The sequence below is a fragment of the Stenella coeruleoalba genome (genome assembly GCF_951394435.1).
Source record: "Stenella coeruleoalba genome assembly, chromosome: 3".
Taxonomy (NCBI): Eukaryota; Metazoa; Chordata; class Mammalia; order Artiodactyla; family Delphinidae; genus Stenella; species Stenella coeruleoalba.
Window position 1 is genome coordinate 97564017 of NC_137148.1, and position 17255 is coordinate 97581271.

The 17255-nt window shown below is 36.7% G+C and overlaps 1 protein-coding gene across 3 annotated transcripts in view; it reads left to right on the forward strand.

Annotated features, from left to right (window-relative positions):
- Positions 1 to 4687: 4687 nt before the first annotated feature.
- The window catches only part of DMXL1 (Dmx like 1), a 132935-nt gene continuing 120367 nt past the window's right edge, over positions 4688 to 17255 (forward strand). For all 3 annotated transcript variants that reach the window (XM_079916175.1, XM_079916173.1, XM_079916174.1), the window contains exon 1: positions 4688 to 5277. In XM_079916175.1, the coding sequence (XP_079772301.1) occupies positions 5191 to 5277 (87 nt within the window). In that variant the 5' untranslated portion in view covers positions 4688 to 5190. The remainder of the gene's footprint in view (positions 5278 to 17255) is intronic.

The window sequence follows — 17255 nt, forward strand, 5'->3', positions numbered from 1 at the left end:
TGTTGAGATTTAAATGAGATAAATAAAATACCTATTACAGTGCAGATCGGGTGTTTAATAAACACTAGCTTTTATAAATAATTGCCCTTTAATAGTTTATGGGTGGAAAACCCTCCAGTTGAGCAAGTGAGGGTGAGCCAATAGTATTTAATGGCCAATAGTATTTAATCTTCAAATATTAGAGGTATTGGAATTAATTTTTCTATAGTAACAGTATTATAAATAATGGCTAGGGTCCTATATCATTGCTCAAATATCTATTTAACCTATAATATTGCTGATGGAGTTTTCTATAGTAAGGTTGCTGTTGGCAATACAGGCAGGTTTCTGGGGCAGTCAATATCTTAGATGCTCAGAGATCCTCATTACTTTTGTGAGATAATGAGTTCAGAATGCTTACATGAAATTCCAGCAACATAGTCCTCCTGATTCAGTCTTTGTTATAGGATTAGGAACTCTTTTCTTCTGACCTCCCTCATCTGTTGGGTGTTGGCTGTGGGGATGGAAGCCCCTCTTGGTGGGTCCCTTGGCACAGGCCCTAGGAGGAAAGGGATTTATATTAATGAGTTTAGGATGGCAGGGAGGAGGGTAATGACAGGGATGTCAGTAAATAAGCTAGTGAGAAAGAGGCATGATTACTTCTCCATCTGAGCTGACTTCCTATATGCTCCTCCCCCCACCAAAAAAAAAAAATCTCAGAGTTTAGCCTGTTTGCTTTTCCTTACACTGTAACCACCCCTCAAGTCTGATAAAAGTCCCCTTTCCCTTTAAGACCAGCACTGAAGAGAGCATATCTCTTTGTCCTGCCAGTCCCCAAAACCACAGTACTTTGGTTTTCTAAGAGATTTTGCTGCTAGCAATAAGGCAAAATAAGGCAAAATTTTATTTAAAAAAAATTATTTAAAAAAAGGCTTCCTTTTTCAGACCCATCCTTCCTCTTTTATTTCTTAGAAATAAAGCTGAAGAATAAAACTAAAGAAACTACAGGGAAAAAAAGAATGAAAGAAACTAAAGGGAAAAACCACAAAGGCACATAGCCTTTGAGCATTCAAAGGACAGAATAACAAAATTCAATTACAGATCAGGGAATAGTTAGATTCAAGAATTCCCCTGGACTTTCTGTGTTAGGAGGTGGACTTGTGGCCTTTGGGCAGAGGGGACAGGGAAGGGAGGATGAAAGGTGTAATTTACCTTCATCTCTTCCATTTCCTTATCTTACTAATTTTGCTACAAGGTCAGAGTTATGCTCAAGTTGCATAAGAAGTCAGGACTGGATTTAGGGTTGAATAGAACCTTGTTAAGGGGGAGGTGAGTGACATTACAGGGTGATCTATGAAGAGCAGCAGTTTGAAAGTAAAGGGATTGTCTATGGCCACTTCTCCAAGGTGGTTCTTCAGGGATTCTTTTTATATATATGTAAGTCAGGTCCTGTCTATATTCAGGGTTCAACTATTAGTGAGGATCTACTCTGTGCTATGATAAATATTGGGGAATCAGGGATACAATAGATGTATTTAAAGATGCTTGTGTAATCATCAACACGAAATGTTTTACTAATTAAGCTGAGTGGTCATGCAGTACAACAACCAGTCTGCACAGCAAAAGCTATTTCATAGATCATAGAGCAGTAGAGGATTCTTCCTATAAATTAGGGGTCGGCAAACTTCTTCTCTAATGGGCCAAACAGTAAATATTTTGCTTTGCAGGATATACAGTCTCTGTTGAAACTACTCAGCTTTGCAGTTGTAGTGTGAAAGTAGCCATAGACAATATCTAAATGTCTATGCATTGCTGTGTTCCAATAAATTTTACTAATGGACATGGGAATTTCATATAATTTTCATATATCATGAGATATTTTTCTTCTATTGATTTTTTCCAACCATTTAAAAATGTAAAAAACATTCTCAGCTCAAGGACTATATAAAACCAGACAGCAGGCCGTAGTTGTAGTGGAATAAATAGATATAGTAAAAGGATTTAGTTGTTTCATTGAAAGAGTCCATCTGCTAAACATCAAAGATAGGTTGTTGAATGGGCATTTTTTTCTGAATAACAGTAAAAGGAATGTCCTCACTTTTCATTAGTTGTTGTACTGTAGTCCCATAGTTTTGGATACAGACTGGGATGGCCTCAGAACATTTGTGGTGTCTCAAACATCACTGGAAAATTTGATTTGGACTGAGGTTTGACACTATATGAAAACTTTAGAAAGAATATGTCAAAAGGTTAGATTTAATTTAATAATAATAATGAGTAGCTAACATCTATTGAATTCTGACTATGTGCTAAACACTGTGCTCATTTAATCTTCATGATAATTGTATGAAGAAAGTCTATTACTATCCCCACTTTACAGATAAGGAAAGTAAAGCACGAAGAGATTAAGCAACTTGTCTAAATGACTGATTAGGCCAGGAGTCAAACTCTTGTTTATTTCAAGGATAAAGGAATTTAATAAAAACTAACAGATGTTTGTATGGAAATATGTTAATATAAATGTTTCAGACATTACATGAAATTTCTAAAAATCTTATATGTTCTGGCATAAGTCATAATTCTAGTTGTTACTTTAAAATATATATCTCAGAAATAACTAAATTTCCTTGCCAATTGCATTATTATGTACTTTCATCAAATCTTTAACCGTGGTCATTTTTAAGTCTTTTGTCATTTACAGACAGTTCTGGGTGTACTCTGATGCTTTTGCAAAAATATTCCCATAAAAGGGTTTCATCTTCAAGGAATTCATGGAAAAGACTGACAAGTACAGGTTTCTGGTAATTGACTATACTGCTGAACTGAATGAATAAGCATTTTCAGAACTCTAATGGAAAACTGATGAATTCATAAAAGTGCTAACAAAAGATCAAGATAAAAAAAATTAATTACATGGGACTGAGTGAACTGATAAGGATGATTATAAGTTTTGTGACTTTCTGTTTGAATAATTAAAAAAAAAACCTAACAGATGTTTATCAGGAATAAAAATGCCAAGTAAAATGTGTTGATAATCAGGTTAAACTTGTTAATTTTACAGATGACGAAAACAAAGTTTACAAGACATTTTCCATGGTCACACAGCAAATGACAGATCAGGAGTAGATCTCAGATTTTCTAACTACTAGGTCCCTTAGTTTCTTTTATTCTGCTAAACAGTATGCCCTTCAAAACCAAAAGATAGGCAGAATAGAATGAGTAAACATGTTAAACTTTGGGCTATACACAGAATTTATGTGGAATATAGAAAAACCTTGATTTAAGATCTAAAATATAAAATTAACTTAAAGTCATTTAAAATAAAATCTGAATAATTAAAACACAAACTAAACTGTATGTTAGACCTCAATAAAATAGGTTTTTTTTTTTTTAAGACAAGTTATGTTTTAAATCCCTTATTTTTATGAGGAGACTGGGATAAATAATGGAATTCATTTACATCTTTCAAATTAAGAAAAGGGAGATGGCTCTTAAATTTATTGTTTTAAAAGTTTTTATTATAGTTGATTTACAATGTTGCATTAGTTTCTGCTGTACAGCAAGGTATATCTGTTATACATATATCCACTAATTTTGAGATTCTTTTCTTAAACTTATTTTTTAAGTAACTTTTTTTATTGCTAAACGAAGTATATGTATACTGCAAAAAACTTAGGGAAAGCAAAAGGAAATAAAATTACCAGTACTCCTCCTACCCAAGTAATAGTGTGAACTTTTTGGGGGGTTGTTTGTTTTGCTTTCTGTTTTTTGTTTTTTTACCACAAGAAAAGGATATAAAATCAAAATCAGTTCACCAATTTTTTAAAAAAAAACTACTTTTTTTTTTTTTGGTGGGGAGTTCCTATTTACATTCACTCATTTAACATTTTCTGAACACCTAGGTTGGAAAGCGCACTGCACTAGACACTTGGGATACAGGACAGTTTGTCCCTAAGAGGGTACCTGGAAGGAGACATAAAGAGATGTTTATCAATAATAATACAAAACTTGTGTTAAAATACAATTAGAGTTGAATCTCACAGTTGAGACTGTGACACTAAACATTCTGGAATTCTTAGGTTTTTCCAAAACAGCTTAACGCAGGGCTGTTGCAGTACTGTTATCAGCACTACTTCAAAACGAATGTTAAGTTAAACATTGGCGAAAACCCTTCATTTTAGTACTTGTCAAATGTTTAAACCTTTCAAAATTTTCCTTTTTAGCGAACTGGAAACGCGCGTCCTGCCGAGGTAACCATTGCGCGGGGACAGAGACACTGCAGGGTTCACATTCACTTGGGAGTATTCGCGGGACGCCTAGGGGAGCGGTGCTTGTTGGGACTTGTAGTCTCTACCGGGGCCGAAGACACCGCAACTGCATTTATAATGCACTTCTCCCTTTTAAGCTTTCTGGCCCAACAGTCAGATTAAGCCCCAACCTAAAGCATAATTCGACAACCCTTACCTCTTCCAAGGCTCTTTATGTTTTTACTAGGTTCCTTACGTTCAACATTCAAACGCACATCGTCCCTCACAAGCCTCAAAGAGATTGGTCTGTCCTCAGCAGTGGGCGGAGCCTTAGGTGGACTGGATCTCTGGATTGGCCAACATCTCACTCGAAGAGGCGTTTTCCACTTGCCGTTCCGCACACTGTGGTAAAAAAGTAAATCGTTTACCGCAGTGTTCCTTTTCGCCGCGAGAATCTCGCGATATTTCCGCCAAAGGGACCTAGCGACGCGTAGAGAGCTGCCGAGGCCAGTGGGGGTGGCCGGCACCGGAGCAGGGAAAAGCCAGGTTAGGGGGCAGAGTACTAGCGGGTGCTACTTGCGCCATTCGGGTTCGGTCCGGGCCAGCCACCCAGAACACAGAGGAAGTGTTGTGGACGGCGTGTCCCTCCTGGCCGGTGGGTCGGCCCGGGGTCGCAGCCGCTGGGTCAACCCCGAGTTTCACCTGGGCCCGCGCGGGTTGTGACAGGTGCGCGGAAGAGCGCGGCGCTCCGCCCGCTCGCCGGTCCGCCCCCTCCGGGCCTCGCCTGCGCGGGCTCGGGATGAGCTGCGGGCCGCAGCTGAGCGGCTCCCGCTCCTGGCGCCTGTCGCTGCCGCCGTCTCCTCCCAAGAGCAGACGCCGCCCGTGAGGGAAAGAGGGAGGGAAGCGGCCGCTGACCCCGGGCATGAGCCGGACGCGACATACGTTGCTGGATTAAGGCGCCGACATGAACCTGCACCAGGTGCTGACCGGGGCTGTGAACCCCGGCGACCACTGCTTCTCCGTGGGCAGCGTCGGCGACCAGCGCTTCACGGTGAGTGAGGGAGGCTCCCGCGTCGCCTGTGGCGAGTCCGCGCCCCTGAGTCAGCCGGGCTCGGCCCAGAGTGACGGGCAGAGGCCGAGAAAGCCTCGTCGCCCTCGCGGGGCGTCTCCTACGGAGGTCCCAGCTCCTTAGGGCCGGCGTACCTGGCCTTTGAGAACGAAGGAGGCAGTAACGCTTCGGTCATTGAGTTATTTAATGTACAGAGGCTAAACTCGGAAGTTAGAATGTTTTGTAGGATTTTTAAAGTTTTTAATCTGACGTCCTTGGGCTGGGGAGGTTTACTAAAATCGTTTGTCCGAGAATCGTTGGTGTGTAATGTGTATGTGGGCTTTTTATTGCCCCACTCCATAGGCTCTAATTGTCAAGTTGAGGAATAGTTGGGATTGGTTTCATTTCTTCCTCTAAGTTTAGGTCAAGTGTCTTTGTAGTTGAAAAGAATGGGTGTCTTAAAAACAGGTAGCTGTCAACAACTAGCGGTGAGTGAAAACAGTGCTTTTCACTTATTTTTCTTTAAATTCACTGGGAATAACTTTGGAAAGAAAAAACTATTTTTCGTAAATGGTTCACTCCTGCCATCCTTTGAATTCCATATGTAACAGTTTAGTAGTCCTGGGAGGCTTATATTTATTTTAGATTGTTCACATTAATTACTAAAAGTTGCATTACTGTTTCTCAGTAAAATTCCTCTTTGATGTGTAGTGGTAATTCCAGGTTAAAGTTTAAATGAAAGTGTCTTGTTTTTCATTTGTTTTCCCCAGATAGTGAAAGGAAGAGGGCCCCAAACTTTTGCTGTTTATCAGTATATTGACATTTTCTGCCTTAACTATAGCGGTTTTTTTTTTTAAAGAATTAAGTATAGTTTTTATAATAATTTCAAGCTATAAGTCAGTATTGCACATGATAGCCTATATCTGAATATATGTATAGTGCTCATGATTTTTGCTACAACTTGAATAGCTATCTCTTAGTTGTGATTAAAACTTAATTTTGCATAAAAAAGTGAAACAAAATAAACATCTTAGTAGATGCCCTAGGTTTTCTTCTCAAACGATTTTGACTTTTTTTGGTCATCTTTATCAGTCGGAATAAATAATAGGAAAAAAAAGTAGTCATTATTTAACATGGTGTAGGCATTTAATACCTGAATTGTGCTTTTAGATCTGTGCCAACCAAGTACTTTGCTTTTGAAGAGAGTCTGTACCTCCCCTGTAGAGTGACTCACACACACCTTAACTTGCACTTGACACTAGCAGTTTTAGAGATTCTAATTCTAAATGTTGACCTCGCTTCAGTGCTCAAGAGGAGGGTGAACTCTGAGAGTCTCAGTGGGCAACCATAGTTTCCCTGCAGTTGAACATTGCTCACTGCTCTTGCTATTTAGAAAATAAAGATCATCCTAAGAAGATTTTGCTAGTGGTAGATTATAGGATGGTAACATTACATTCTCTGTCATCTCCTAAAATTATATGAGTGCTTCCTCCAATGTAAATTCTAACAACTTTTTCTGAGAAGGCATTCAGAATCTATGTAAGCAGTGATATGAACTTCAAAGCATATACAATATGATGGCCTATTTATACACCTAGATGATCCTTCTAAGTGTATATAAAATCTTGGTGAATGCTTCTGTTATGTTAAAGGAGAAATGAGTTAATGTACCAAAGATAAGACTATCCTACGCCATCATGCAGCTTGTTGCACAGTTCTACTGAATTTTAAAGTCTGTTTCCATAGACCAGGCTTTAATCATCTCCCACCAAGCCTACTGCAGATTTCTTCCAGATCTCAGGAATCAGTCCAGTAAATAAGGTAAAAATAAACATTTTGTTGTTATTTAGTATAAAGAGATCCCAGGTCTCTATAATTTTGGTGATAGTTTATTAACAATCATCTTTTTTCCTTTGCAGCTAATCCATCCCTGACTCTCTAACATTAAACTGATATTCCGTTATAAACCAAGTTTCTTGCCCTCAGTCTGCTGGACACTATATACATCTTAAATTTATCTCTCTTGAAATTACTGTCTTTGCTAAAATGTAGAATCTGTTGTTTACTCCTTGAATTTTGTTTTTAACCTCTTTTGATTTTGGCTTCTTTTTCTTTTCATAGAAAGAGAGCAAACATTAATGGTAGATGGTATGTGCAGACTAAAAAACTCTCTCCAAATTCCAGTTTTACTTGAGCTAGGGACATGAAATCTTCTTGCAGGCCCACTTGAAGAATTACTTTGTTTGTCCTGTTACATTATGCCTTCTCTAAAGACAGACTTTACATTCGTAATTCATCTCTTTGCATGTTTGCAGATAACTTATTTGTTCTTGTTTTGAAAGATTACAAGAGATGAGATCTCATTTTTTGAATACAGTCTGACAGGTTTTAAATTGAAATGAAATTGAGTGCCATTTCTCATGGATTCTTGATTTTAAAATATGAAATTACTAATATAGTTAGTATATGTAAGTATTAGATACTTTTTTACTACTTAAACTGGCATCAAACAATTTTGACTTTTCTCTTAATAAGAAAGCTTCTAGTAGGCAATGACCTTTTCTCTTATACTTTCAAAGCACTTTATTTGCGCTTTCGTTATATTAATGACCTGTCTTGCCTTGTGTATGTCTTCCACAGTTTCATTGTGAGTGCCTGGAACAGTGATTGAAGTACTGATGTCACCTAATAGTAGAGTCATTACCTGAATTTGATTTCCAACCTAGTCCTTATAGTTAGTTATGTATCCCTGGGCAAGTTCTTTTACATTCTTTGAATTTCTTTTTTTTCTTATCTGTAAAGTGGGGCTAAAGAAGAACTTATTCATAGGGTTGTTACATGAAAAAGTGCTAAGTTCATTGCTTAGTACCTGTAAAACCCTTAAAAATGTCAGTTATTATAAAGGCTAAACTCATTATAATGCATAGCACATAAAAAGTGCTTAATAAATACTGGTTGAATTGATGACTAATAGATAAAGAAGCCTTATCTATGTAATTAAAAATTGTGTTTTTAAAAAAATATTTTTAATAATTTAGATTTGAGTCCAAATAAAATACTTCAATTAAAGTTTAAAATTTTTTTCCAAAGTCATTTATTACGCATTTTGCCATAAATATCAGGTGAGTAACCAGGAGAGATTTCAGATATCCGAAGCAAAAATTCTTTTAATTTTTCTTTATTTACATGAATTTTTCTCTCACTCCTTTTCCCTTGTTAATTTCATACTGTATTTAGAGTGAAAGTATATGAGCAACCTGGACCTAATCTGTTGACAACTTTTGTTTTTAGAATAAAAATTTTATTTGTAAAAGACAAATAATAAGTTAAAAACAGGCATAGTTAGTTAGAATCTGGATTTTCTAATGTTTCTGTGCATGCAATAGATTATCCATACTTCGTGTTGAAATTGTGTTTTTACTGAAATGGAAAGGGAGATAATTTCCAAGAGACAGATTGTGTTAATATTTAGGACTTGCTGTCTCTAGTTTGGAATTTAAATGCCTTTGTTATACGAGGGATAACAAACATGTAATAACTCCAGACTCCCTTTTGTATTAGACAACTCTGTGTTCCCAGCCAAGGGGACCCAGATTAGAAGTCAAAAGACTGACTGCAGCTATCCGGGTGTTGGTAGAGAAATGGAGGCTGAATTAGCATTCTCCTTCTTTCTGTAATAGTAGTTTAACTTTTTGTTTTGTTCACTGTAGGGAAACCTTTATAGGAGGTTCTTATTTTGGAGAAGCACGTTAATGTTTGTGGATGGAGAGATACAGGAGGGGAAAGTTTGATACTGTTTGTATCTGGAGAAAGAATGATTTTTGTGGTACTCATATGCTATTACGAGTACAAATTGGACTTCTTTTTACATATTTAGCCTATTTAAAAATTTTATGTTTTTTAAATAGTATTAAGGTTCCTTTAAAATTATTGAAGTAATACGAATTCTTAATGTTGTGTTTAAAAAAATGAGAATAATGTTAATTACAACATGCCAAACATAACTCATTTAACCAGGAAGTATACCAGGAAGAAATTCTTTGGGATATTTACCTGGTGTGGTTGGTTAAAACAAAACAGTGAAAACAGGAAATCTAAGTACAGAAATCACAGGAGTTCCAAATTAGAATGCTGACTGTGGCAGCCTTGGGTAATTTTTGAATATTGGAGAAGGTTGTCTGCCAAATTTAAAGTTAAAAATCATGTTTCAGTTGTATGCTTGAAAGCACACATATGAACTCAGTTCTTTCTTTGCACCTTGTTTAGTCTCAAAGTTAGTAAACCCAATATTATGTATGCCTAATAAAAGGATTTTCGTTTCTCACTTTAATTTTCATTGCTTAGTAATAGGTTATTCTGATTACAGATCTTTTGACAGAAGCAGCTAGTGTACCAATTACAATATATACATATTAATTTTGAAGCTTAGGTAGTGTGGCAATTTATTTGATGAACCAGTGCTGTTCTTTTTGTTTTGATAGTAATAGGGCACCTTGAAATGAATTTTTCAGAACAATTTATTTTGGAAAAAATCTATAAAACTAGTTTTAGATTTTGGTTTAGAATGTTATGTATAGTATTACATCTTAGGTTTTTATTTAAAACCAGGGAGATGGGTTATTTTTATTTAAGAATTTAGTAAAAATGGATTATTTTAAAATCACACACAGCACATTTTATTTATTTTTTCTTCTTTATTTTGTTTATGTGTGAATTACATTGATTGACTTTTAAAGTTGAAGGACAGTTGATTCATAATACTGTGTTGGTTTCAGGTGTCCAGAAAAGTGATTTGGAGATTGTGTGTGTGTGTGTGTGTGTGTGTGTGTGTGTGTGTGTATACACACACACATATATATGATTATGTTCTATTATAGGTTATTACAAGAATAGTGTCCCCTGTATTATACAGTCAATCCTGTTGCTTATCTGTTTTATGTATAGTAGTTTGTATCTGTTAATTCCATACTCCTAATTTATCACTTGCCCCCCTCCCTTTTCCCTTTGGTAACCATAAGCTTGTTTTCTATGTCTGTGAGTCTGTTTCTGTTTTATATATGGATTCATTTGTATTATTTTTTAGATTACACATATAAGTAATATCATACAATATTTGTCTTTCTCTCTATGACTTCACTTAGTATGATATTCTCTAGGTCCATTCATGTCACTGCAAATGGCAATATTTCATTCTTTTTCATGTCTGAGTAATAGTCCTTTGTATATATGTACCACATCATTATCCATTCATCTGTTGATGGACACTTAGGTTGCTTCCATGTCTTGGCTGTTGTAAATAGTGCTGCTATGAACTTTGGATGCAGAGCCCATTTTGAATTAAAGTTTGTTTTCGTGTATTTCCATGCTTATTAACTCATCATGTTGTATAAACTCTAGAGATTGAATTAATTTTAATAATATATTAAAAATATCCATAAGAAGATATGTTTATTTCAAGTGATTTTTGCATGATATCCAGTTTGGATTTTCTGTACAGATTCATCTCTCTATTTTTTCCCCCCAAGCTTTATTGACATACAGTTTACATGAAAATTGTGTAAGTTTAAGGTATGCAGTGTGATGATTTGATACACATATATAGTGTGAAATCTTTACCACAATAAGGTTAGTTAACATATCCTTTAACTCACATAATTACCATTTTGTTGTTGTTATGATGAGAACATTAAAGCTTTATTCTAATAGCAACTTGCAACTGTACAATACAATATTGTTAACTATAGTCACCATGCCGTGCATTAGATCCCTAGAACTTATTCATCTTATAACTGAAAGTTTGTATCCTTTGACCAACATCTCCCATTTCCCCCATCCATAGCCCCTGGCAACCACCATTCTGTTCTGTTAGTACAATGTTTCTATTAGTACGATGTTTTTAGATTCCACATATAAGTGGAATACATTATTTGTCTTTCTCTGTCTGACTTAGCATAATGCCCGCAAGGTTGTCACAAGTGGCAGAATTTTCTTCTTTTTTATGACTGAATAATATTCTTTTGTGTTTGTGTGTGTGTGTGTGTGTGTGTATAAAACATATTTTCTTTATCCATTCATTCACTGATGGACACTTAGGTTGTTTCCATATCTTGGCTATTGTGAACAATGCTGAAATGAATATGGGAGTGCAGATATCTCTTACAGAGATTTCATCATCTTTGGATATAATCCTAGAAGTTGGATTGGTGGAATATATGGTAGTTCTGCTTTTAATTTTTTCAGGACTCTTCCATACTGTTTTTTACAGTGACTGTGCCAATCTACATTCACACCAAGAGTGCACAAAGATTCCCTTTCTTCACATCTTCGCCAACACTTTTATCTTTTTGTTGATAGCATCCTAATGGATATGAAGTGATATCTCATCCAGTTTTGATCGGCATTTCCCTGATGAGTAGTGATGTTGAACATCTCTTCATGTACCTGTTGGCCATTTGTACATCTTCTTTGGAAGAATGTCTAAGTCTTCTGCCCATTTTTAATTGAATTGTTCATTTCTGGTAATGAGTTATATGAGTTCCTTATGTATTTTAGGTATTAACTTTTTTTTTTTTTTGCGGTACGCAGGCCTCTCACTGTTGTGGCCTCTCCCGTTGCGGAGCACAGGCTCTGAATGCGCAGGCTCAGTAGCCATGGCTCACGGGCCTAGCCGCTCCACGGCATGTGGGATCTTCCCGGACCGGGGCACGAACCCACGATCCCTGCATCGGCAGGCAGACTCTCAACCACTGCACCACCAGGGAAGCCCTAGATATTAACTTTTTATCGGATAAGGTTTGCAAATATTTTCTCCCATTTTTAGGTGGCCTTTTCATTTTGTTGGTGGTTTCTTTTGCTGTGCAGAAGCTTTTCAGTTTAATGTAGTCTTACTTATTTATTACTGCTTTTGTTGCTTGTGCTTTTGGTGTCCAAAAAATCATCACTAATTGTCAAGGGCCTTTTCCCCTATGTTTTCTTCTAGGAGTTTTGTGGTTTTAGGTTTAAGTTTTTAATCCATTTTTGAGTTGATTTCTGCGTGTGATGTAAGACAAGGGTCCGATTTTATTCTTTTGTATGTGGATGTACAGTTTTCCCAGCATCAATTTATGGAAGAAACTGTCTTTTCTCTGTTGTATATTCTTGGCACCTTTGTCAAAGATTAGTTGACCATATATGTGTGGGTTATGTCTGGGCTCATGATTCTGTTCCTTTGGCCATGTGTCTGTTTTTATGCCAATACCATACTGTTTTTTTTTTTTTTTTAACATCTTTATTGGGGTACAATTGCTTTACAATGGTGTGTTAGTTTCTGCTTTATAACAAAGTGAATCAGTTATACATATACATATGTTCCCATATCTCTTCCCTCATGCGTCTCCCTCCCTCCCACCCTCCCTATCCCACCCCTCCAGGCTGTCACAAAGCACCGAGCCAATATCCCTGTGCCATGCGGCTGCTTCCCACTAGCTATCTACCTTACTACGTTTGTTACTGTGTATATGTCCATGACTCTCTCCCGCCCTGTCACAGCTCACCCTTCCCCCTCCCCATAACCTCAAGTCCGTTCTCTAGGAGGTCTGCGTCTTTATTCCTGCCTTACCCCTAGGTTCTTCATGACATTTTTTTTTCTTAAATTCCATATATATGTGTTAGCATACGGTATTTGTCTTTTTCTTTCTGACTTACTTCACTCTGTATGACAGACTCTAGGTCTATCCACCTCATTACAAATAGCTCAATTTCGTTTCTTTTTATGGCTGAGTAATATTCCATTGTATATATGTGCCACATCTTCTTTATCCATTCATCCGATGATGGGCACTTAGGTTGTTTCCATCTCCGGGCTATTGTAAATAGAGCTGCAATGAACATTTTGGTACATGACTCTTTTTGAATTTCGGTTTTCTCAGGGTATATGCCCAGTAGTGGGATTGCTGGGTCATATGGTAGTTCTATTTGTAGTTTTTTAAGGAACCTCCATACTGTTCTCCATAGTGGCTGAACCAATTCACATTCCCACCAGCAGTGCAAGAGTGTTCCCTTTTCTCCACACCCTCTCCAGCATTTATTGTTTCTAGATTTTTTGATGATGGCCATTCTGACTGGTGTGAGATGATATCTCATTGTAGTTTTGATTTGCATTTCTCTGATGATTAATGATGTTGAGCATTCTTTCATGTGTTTGTTGGCAGTCTGTATATCTTCTTTGGAGAAATGTCTATTTAGGTCTTCTGCCCATTTTTGGATTGGGTTGTTTGTTTTCTTGTTATTGAGCTGCATGAGCTGCTTGTAAATTTTGGAGATTAATCTTTGTTGGTTGCTTCATTTGCAAATATTTTCTCCCATTCTGAGGGTTGTCTTTTGGTCTTGTTTATGGTTTCCTTTGCTGTGCAAAAGCTTTGAAGTGTCATTAGGTCCCATTTGTTTATTTTTGTTTTTATTTCCATTACTCTAGGAGGTGGGTCAGAAAGGATCTTGCTGTGATTTATGTCATAGAGTGTTCTGCCTATGTTTTCCTCTAAGAGTTTGATAGTTTCTGGCCTTACATTTAGGTCTTTAATCCATTTTGAGCTTATTTTTGTGTATGGTGTTAGGGAGTGATCTAATCTCATACTTTTACATGTAGCTGTCCAGTTTTCCCAGCACCACTTATTGAAGAGGCTGTCCTTTCTCCACTGTACATTACTGCCTCCTTTATCAAAGATAAGGTGTCCATATGTGCATGGGTTTATCTCTGGGCTTTCTATCCTGTTCCATTGATCTATCTTTCTGTTTTTGTGCCAGTACCATACCGTCTTGATAACTGTAGCTTTGTAGTATAGTCTGAAGTCAGGGAGCCTGATTCCTCCAGTTCCTTCTTTCGTTCTCAAGATTGCTTTGGCTATTCGGGGTCTTTTGTGTTTCCATACAAATTGCAAAATTTTTTGTTCTAGTTCTGTGAAAAATGCCAGTGGTAGTTTGATAGGGATTGCATTGAATCTATAGATTGCTTTGGGTAGTAGAGTCATTTTCACAATGTTGATTCTTCCAATCCAAGAACATGGTATATCTCTCCATCTATTTGTATCATCTTTAATTTCTTTCATCAGTGTCTTATAATTTTCTGCATACAGGTCTTTTGTTTCCTTAGGTAGGTTTATTCCTAGATATTTTATTCTTTTTGTTGCAGTGGTAAATGGGAGTGTTTTCTTGATTTCACTTTCAGATTTTTCATCATTAGTATATAGGAATGCCAGAGATTTCTGTGCATTAATTTTGTATCCTGCCACTTTACCAAATTCATTGATTAGCTCTAGTAGTTTTCTGGTAGCATCTTTAGGGTTCTCTATGTATAGGATCATGTCATCTGCAAACAGTGACAGCTTTACTTCTTCTTTTCCGATTTGGATTCCTTTTATTTCCTTTTCTTCTCTGATTGCTGTGGCTGAAACTTGCAAAACTATGTTGAATAAGAGTGGTGAGAGTGGGCAACCTTGTCTTGTTCCTGATCTTAGTGGAAATGCTTTCAGTTTTTCACCATTGAGGATGATGTTTGCTGTGGGCTTGTCATATATGGCCTTTATTATGTTGAGGGAAGTTCCCTCTATGCCTACTTTCTGCAGGGTTTTTATCATAAATGGGTGTTGAATTTTGTCAAAAGCTTTCTCTGCATCTATTGAGATGATCATATGGTTTTTCTCCTTCAGTTTGTTAATATGGTTTATCACATTGATAGATTTGCGTATATTGAAGAATCCTTGCATTCCTGGAATAAACCCCACTTGATCATGGTGTATGATCCTTTTAATGTGCTGTTGGGTTCTGTTTGCTAGTATTTTGTTGAGGATTTTTGCATCTATGTTCATCAGTGATACTGGCCTGTAGTTTTCTTTCTTTGTGACATCCTTGTCTGGTTTTGGTATCAAGGTGATGGTGGCCTCGTAGAAGGAGTTTGGGAGTGTTCCTCCCTCTGCTATATTTTGGAAGAGTTTGAGAAGGATAGGTGTTAGCTCTTCTCTAAATGTTTGAAAGAATTCGCCTGTGAAGCCATCTGGTCCTGGGCTTTTCTTTGTTGGAAGATTTTTAATCACAGTTTCAATTTCAGTGCTTGTGATTGGTCTGTTCATATTTTCTATTTCTTCCTGATTCAGTCTTGGCAGGTTGTGCCTTTCTAAGAATTTGTCCATTTCTTCCAGATTGTCCAATTTATTGGCATAGAGTTGCTTGTAGTAATCTCTCATGATCTCTTTTATTTCTGCAGTGTCAGTTGTTACCTCTCCTTTTTCATTTCTAATTCTATTGATTTGAGTCTTCTCCCTTTTTTTCTTGATGAGTCTGGCTAGTGGTTTATCAATTTTGTTTATCTTCTCAAAGAAGCAGCTTTTAGTTTTATTGATCTTTGCTATTGTTTCCTTCATTTCTTTTTCATTTATTTCTGATCTGATTTTTATGATTTCTTTCCTTCTGCTAGCTTTGGGGTTTTTTTGTTCTTCTTTCTCTAATTGCTTGAGGTGCAAGGTTAGGTTGTTTATTCGAGATGTTTCCTGCTTCTTAAGGTGGGCTTGTATTGCTATAAACTTCCCCCTTAGAACTGCTTTTGCTGCATCCCACAGGTTTTGGGTCGTTGTGTCTCCATTGTCATTTGTTTCTAGGTATTTTTTGATTTTCTCTTTGATTTCTTCAGTGATCACTTCATTATTAAGTAGTGTATTGTTTAGCCTCCATGTGTTTGTATTTTTTACAGATCTTTTCCTGTAATTGATATCTAGTCTCATGGCGTTGTGGTCAGAAAAGATACTTGATACAATTTCAATTTTCTTAAATTTACCAAGGCTTGATTTGTGACCTAAGGTATGATCTATCCTGGAGAATGTTCCATGAGCACTTGAGAAAAATGTGTATTGTGTTGTTTTTGGATGGAGTGTCCTATAAATATCAATTAAGTCCATCTTGTTTAATGTATCATTTAAAGCTTGTGTTTCCTTATTTATTTTCATTTTGGATGATCTGTCCATGGGTGAAAGTGGGGTGGTAAAGTCCCCTATTATGAATGTGTTACTGTCGATTTCCCCTTTTATGGCTGTTAGTATTTGCCTTATGTATTGAGGTGCTCCTATGTTGGGTGCATAAATATTTACAATTGTTATATCTTCTTCTTGGATCGATCCTTGATCATTATGTAGTGTCCTTCTTTGTCTCTTTTAATAGTCCTTATTTTAAAGTCTATTTTGTCTGATATGAGAATTGCTACTCCAGCTTTCTTTTGGTTTCCATTTGCATGGAATATCTTTTTCCATCCCCTTACTTTCAGTCTGTATGTGTCTCTAGGTCTGAAGTGGGTCTCTTGTAGACAGCATATATAAGGGTCTTGTTTTTGTATCCATTCAGCTAATCTGTGTCTTTTGGTGGGAGCATTTAATCCATTTACATTTAAGGTAATTATCGATATGTATGTTCCTATTCCCATTTCTAAATTGTTTTGGGTTCGTTATTATAGGTCTTTTCCTTCTCTTGTGTTTCTTGTCTAGAGAAGATCCTTTAGCATTTGTTGTAAAGCTGGTTTGGTGGTGCTGAACTCTCTCAGCTTTTGCTTGTCTGTAAAGGTTTTAATTTCTCCATCAAATCTGAATGAGATCCTTGCTGGGTAGAGTAGTCTTGGCTGCAGGTTTTTCTCCTTCATCACTTTCAGTATGTCCTGCCACTCCCTTCTGGCTTGTAGGGTTTCTGCTGAGAGATCAGCTGTTAACCTTATGGGGATTCCCTTATGTGTTATTTGTTGTTTTTCCCTTGCTGCTTTTAATATGCTTTCTTTGTATTTAATTTTTGACAGTTTGATTAATATGTGTCTTGGCGTATTTCTCCTTGTATTTATCCTGTATGGGACTCTCTGTGCTTCCTGGACTTGATGAACTATTTCCTTTCCCATATTAGGGAAGTTTTCAACTATAATCTCTTCAAATAGTTTCTCAGTCCCTTTCTTTTTCTCTTCTTCTTCTGGAACCCCT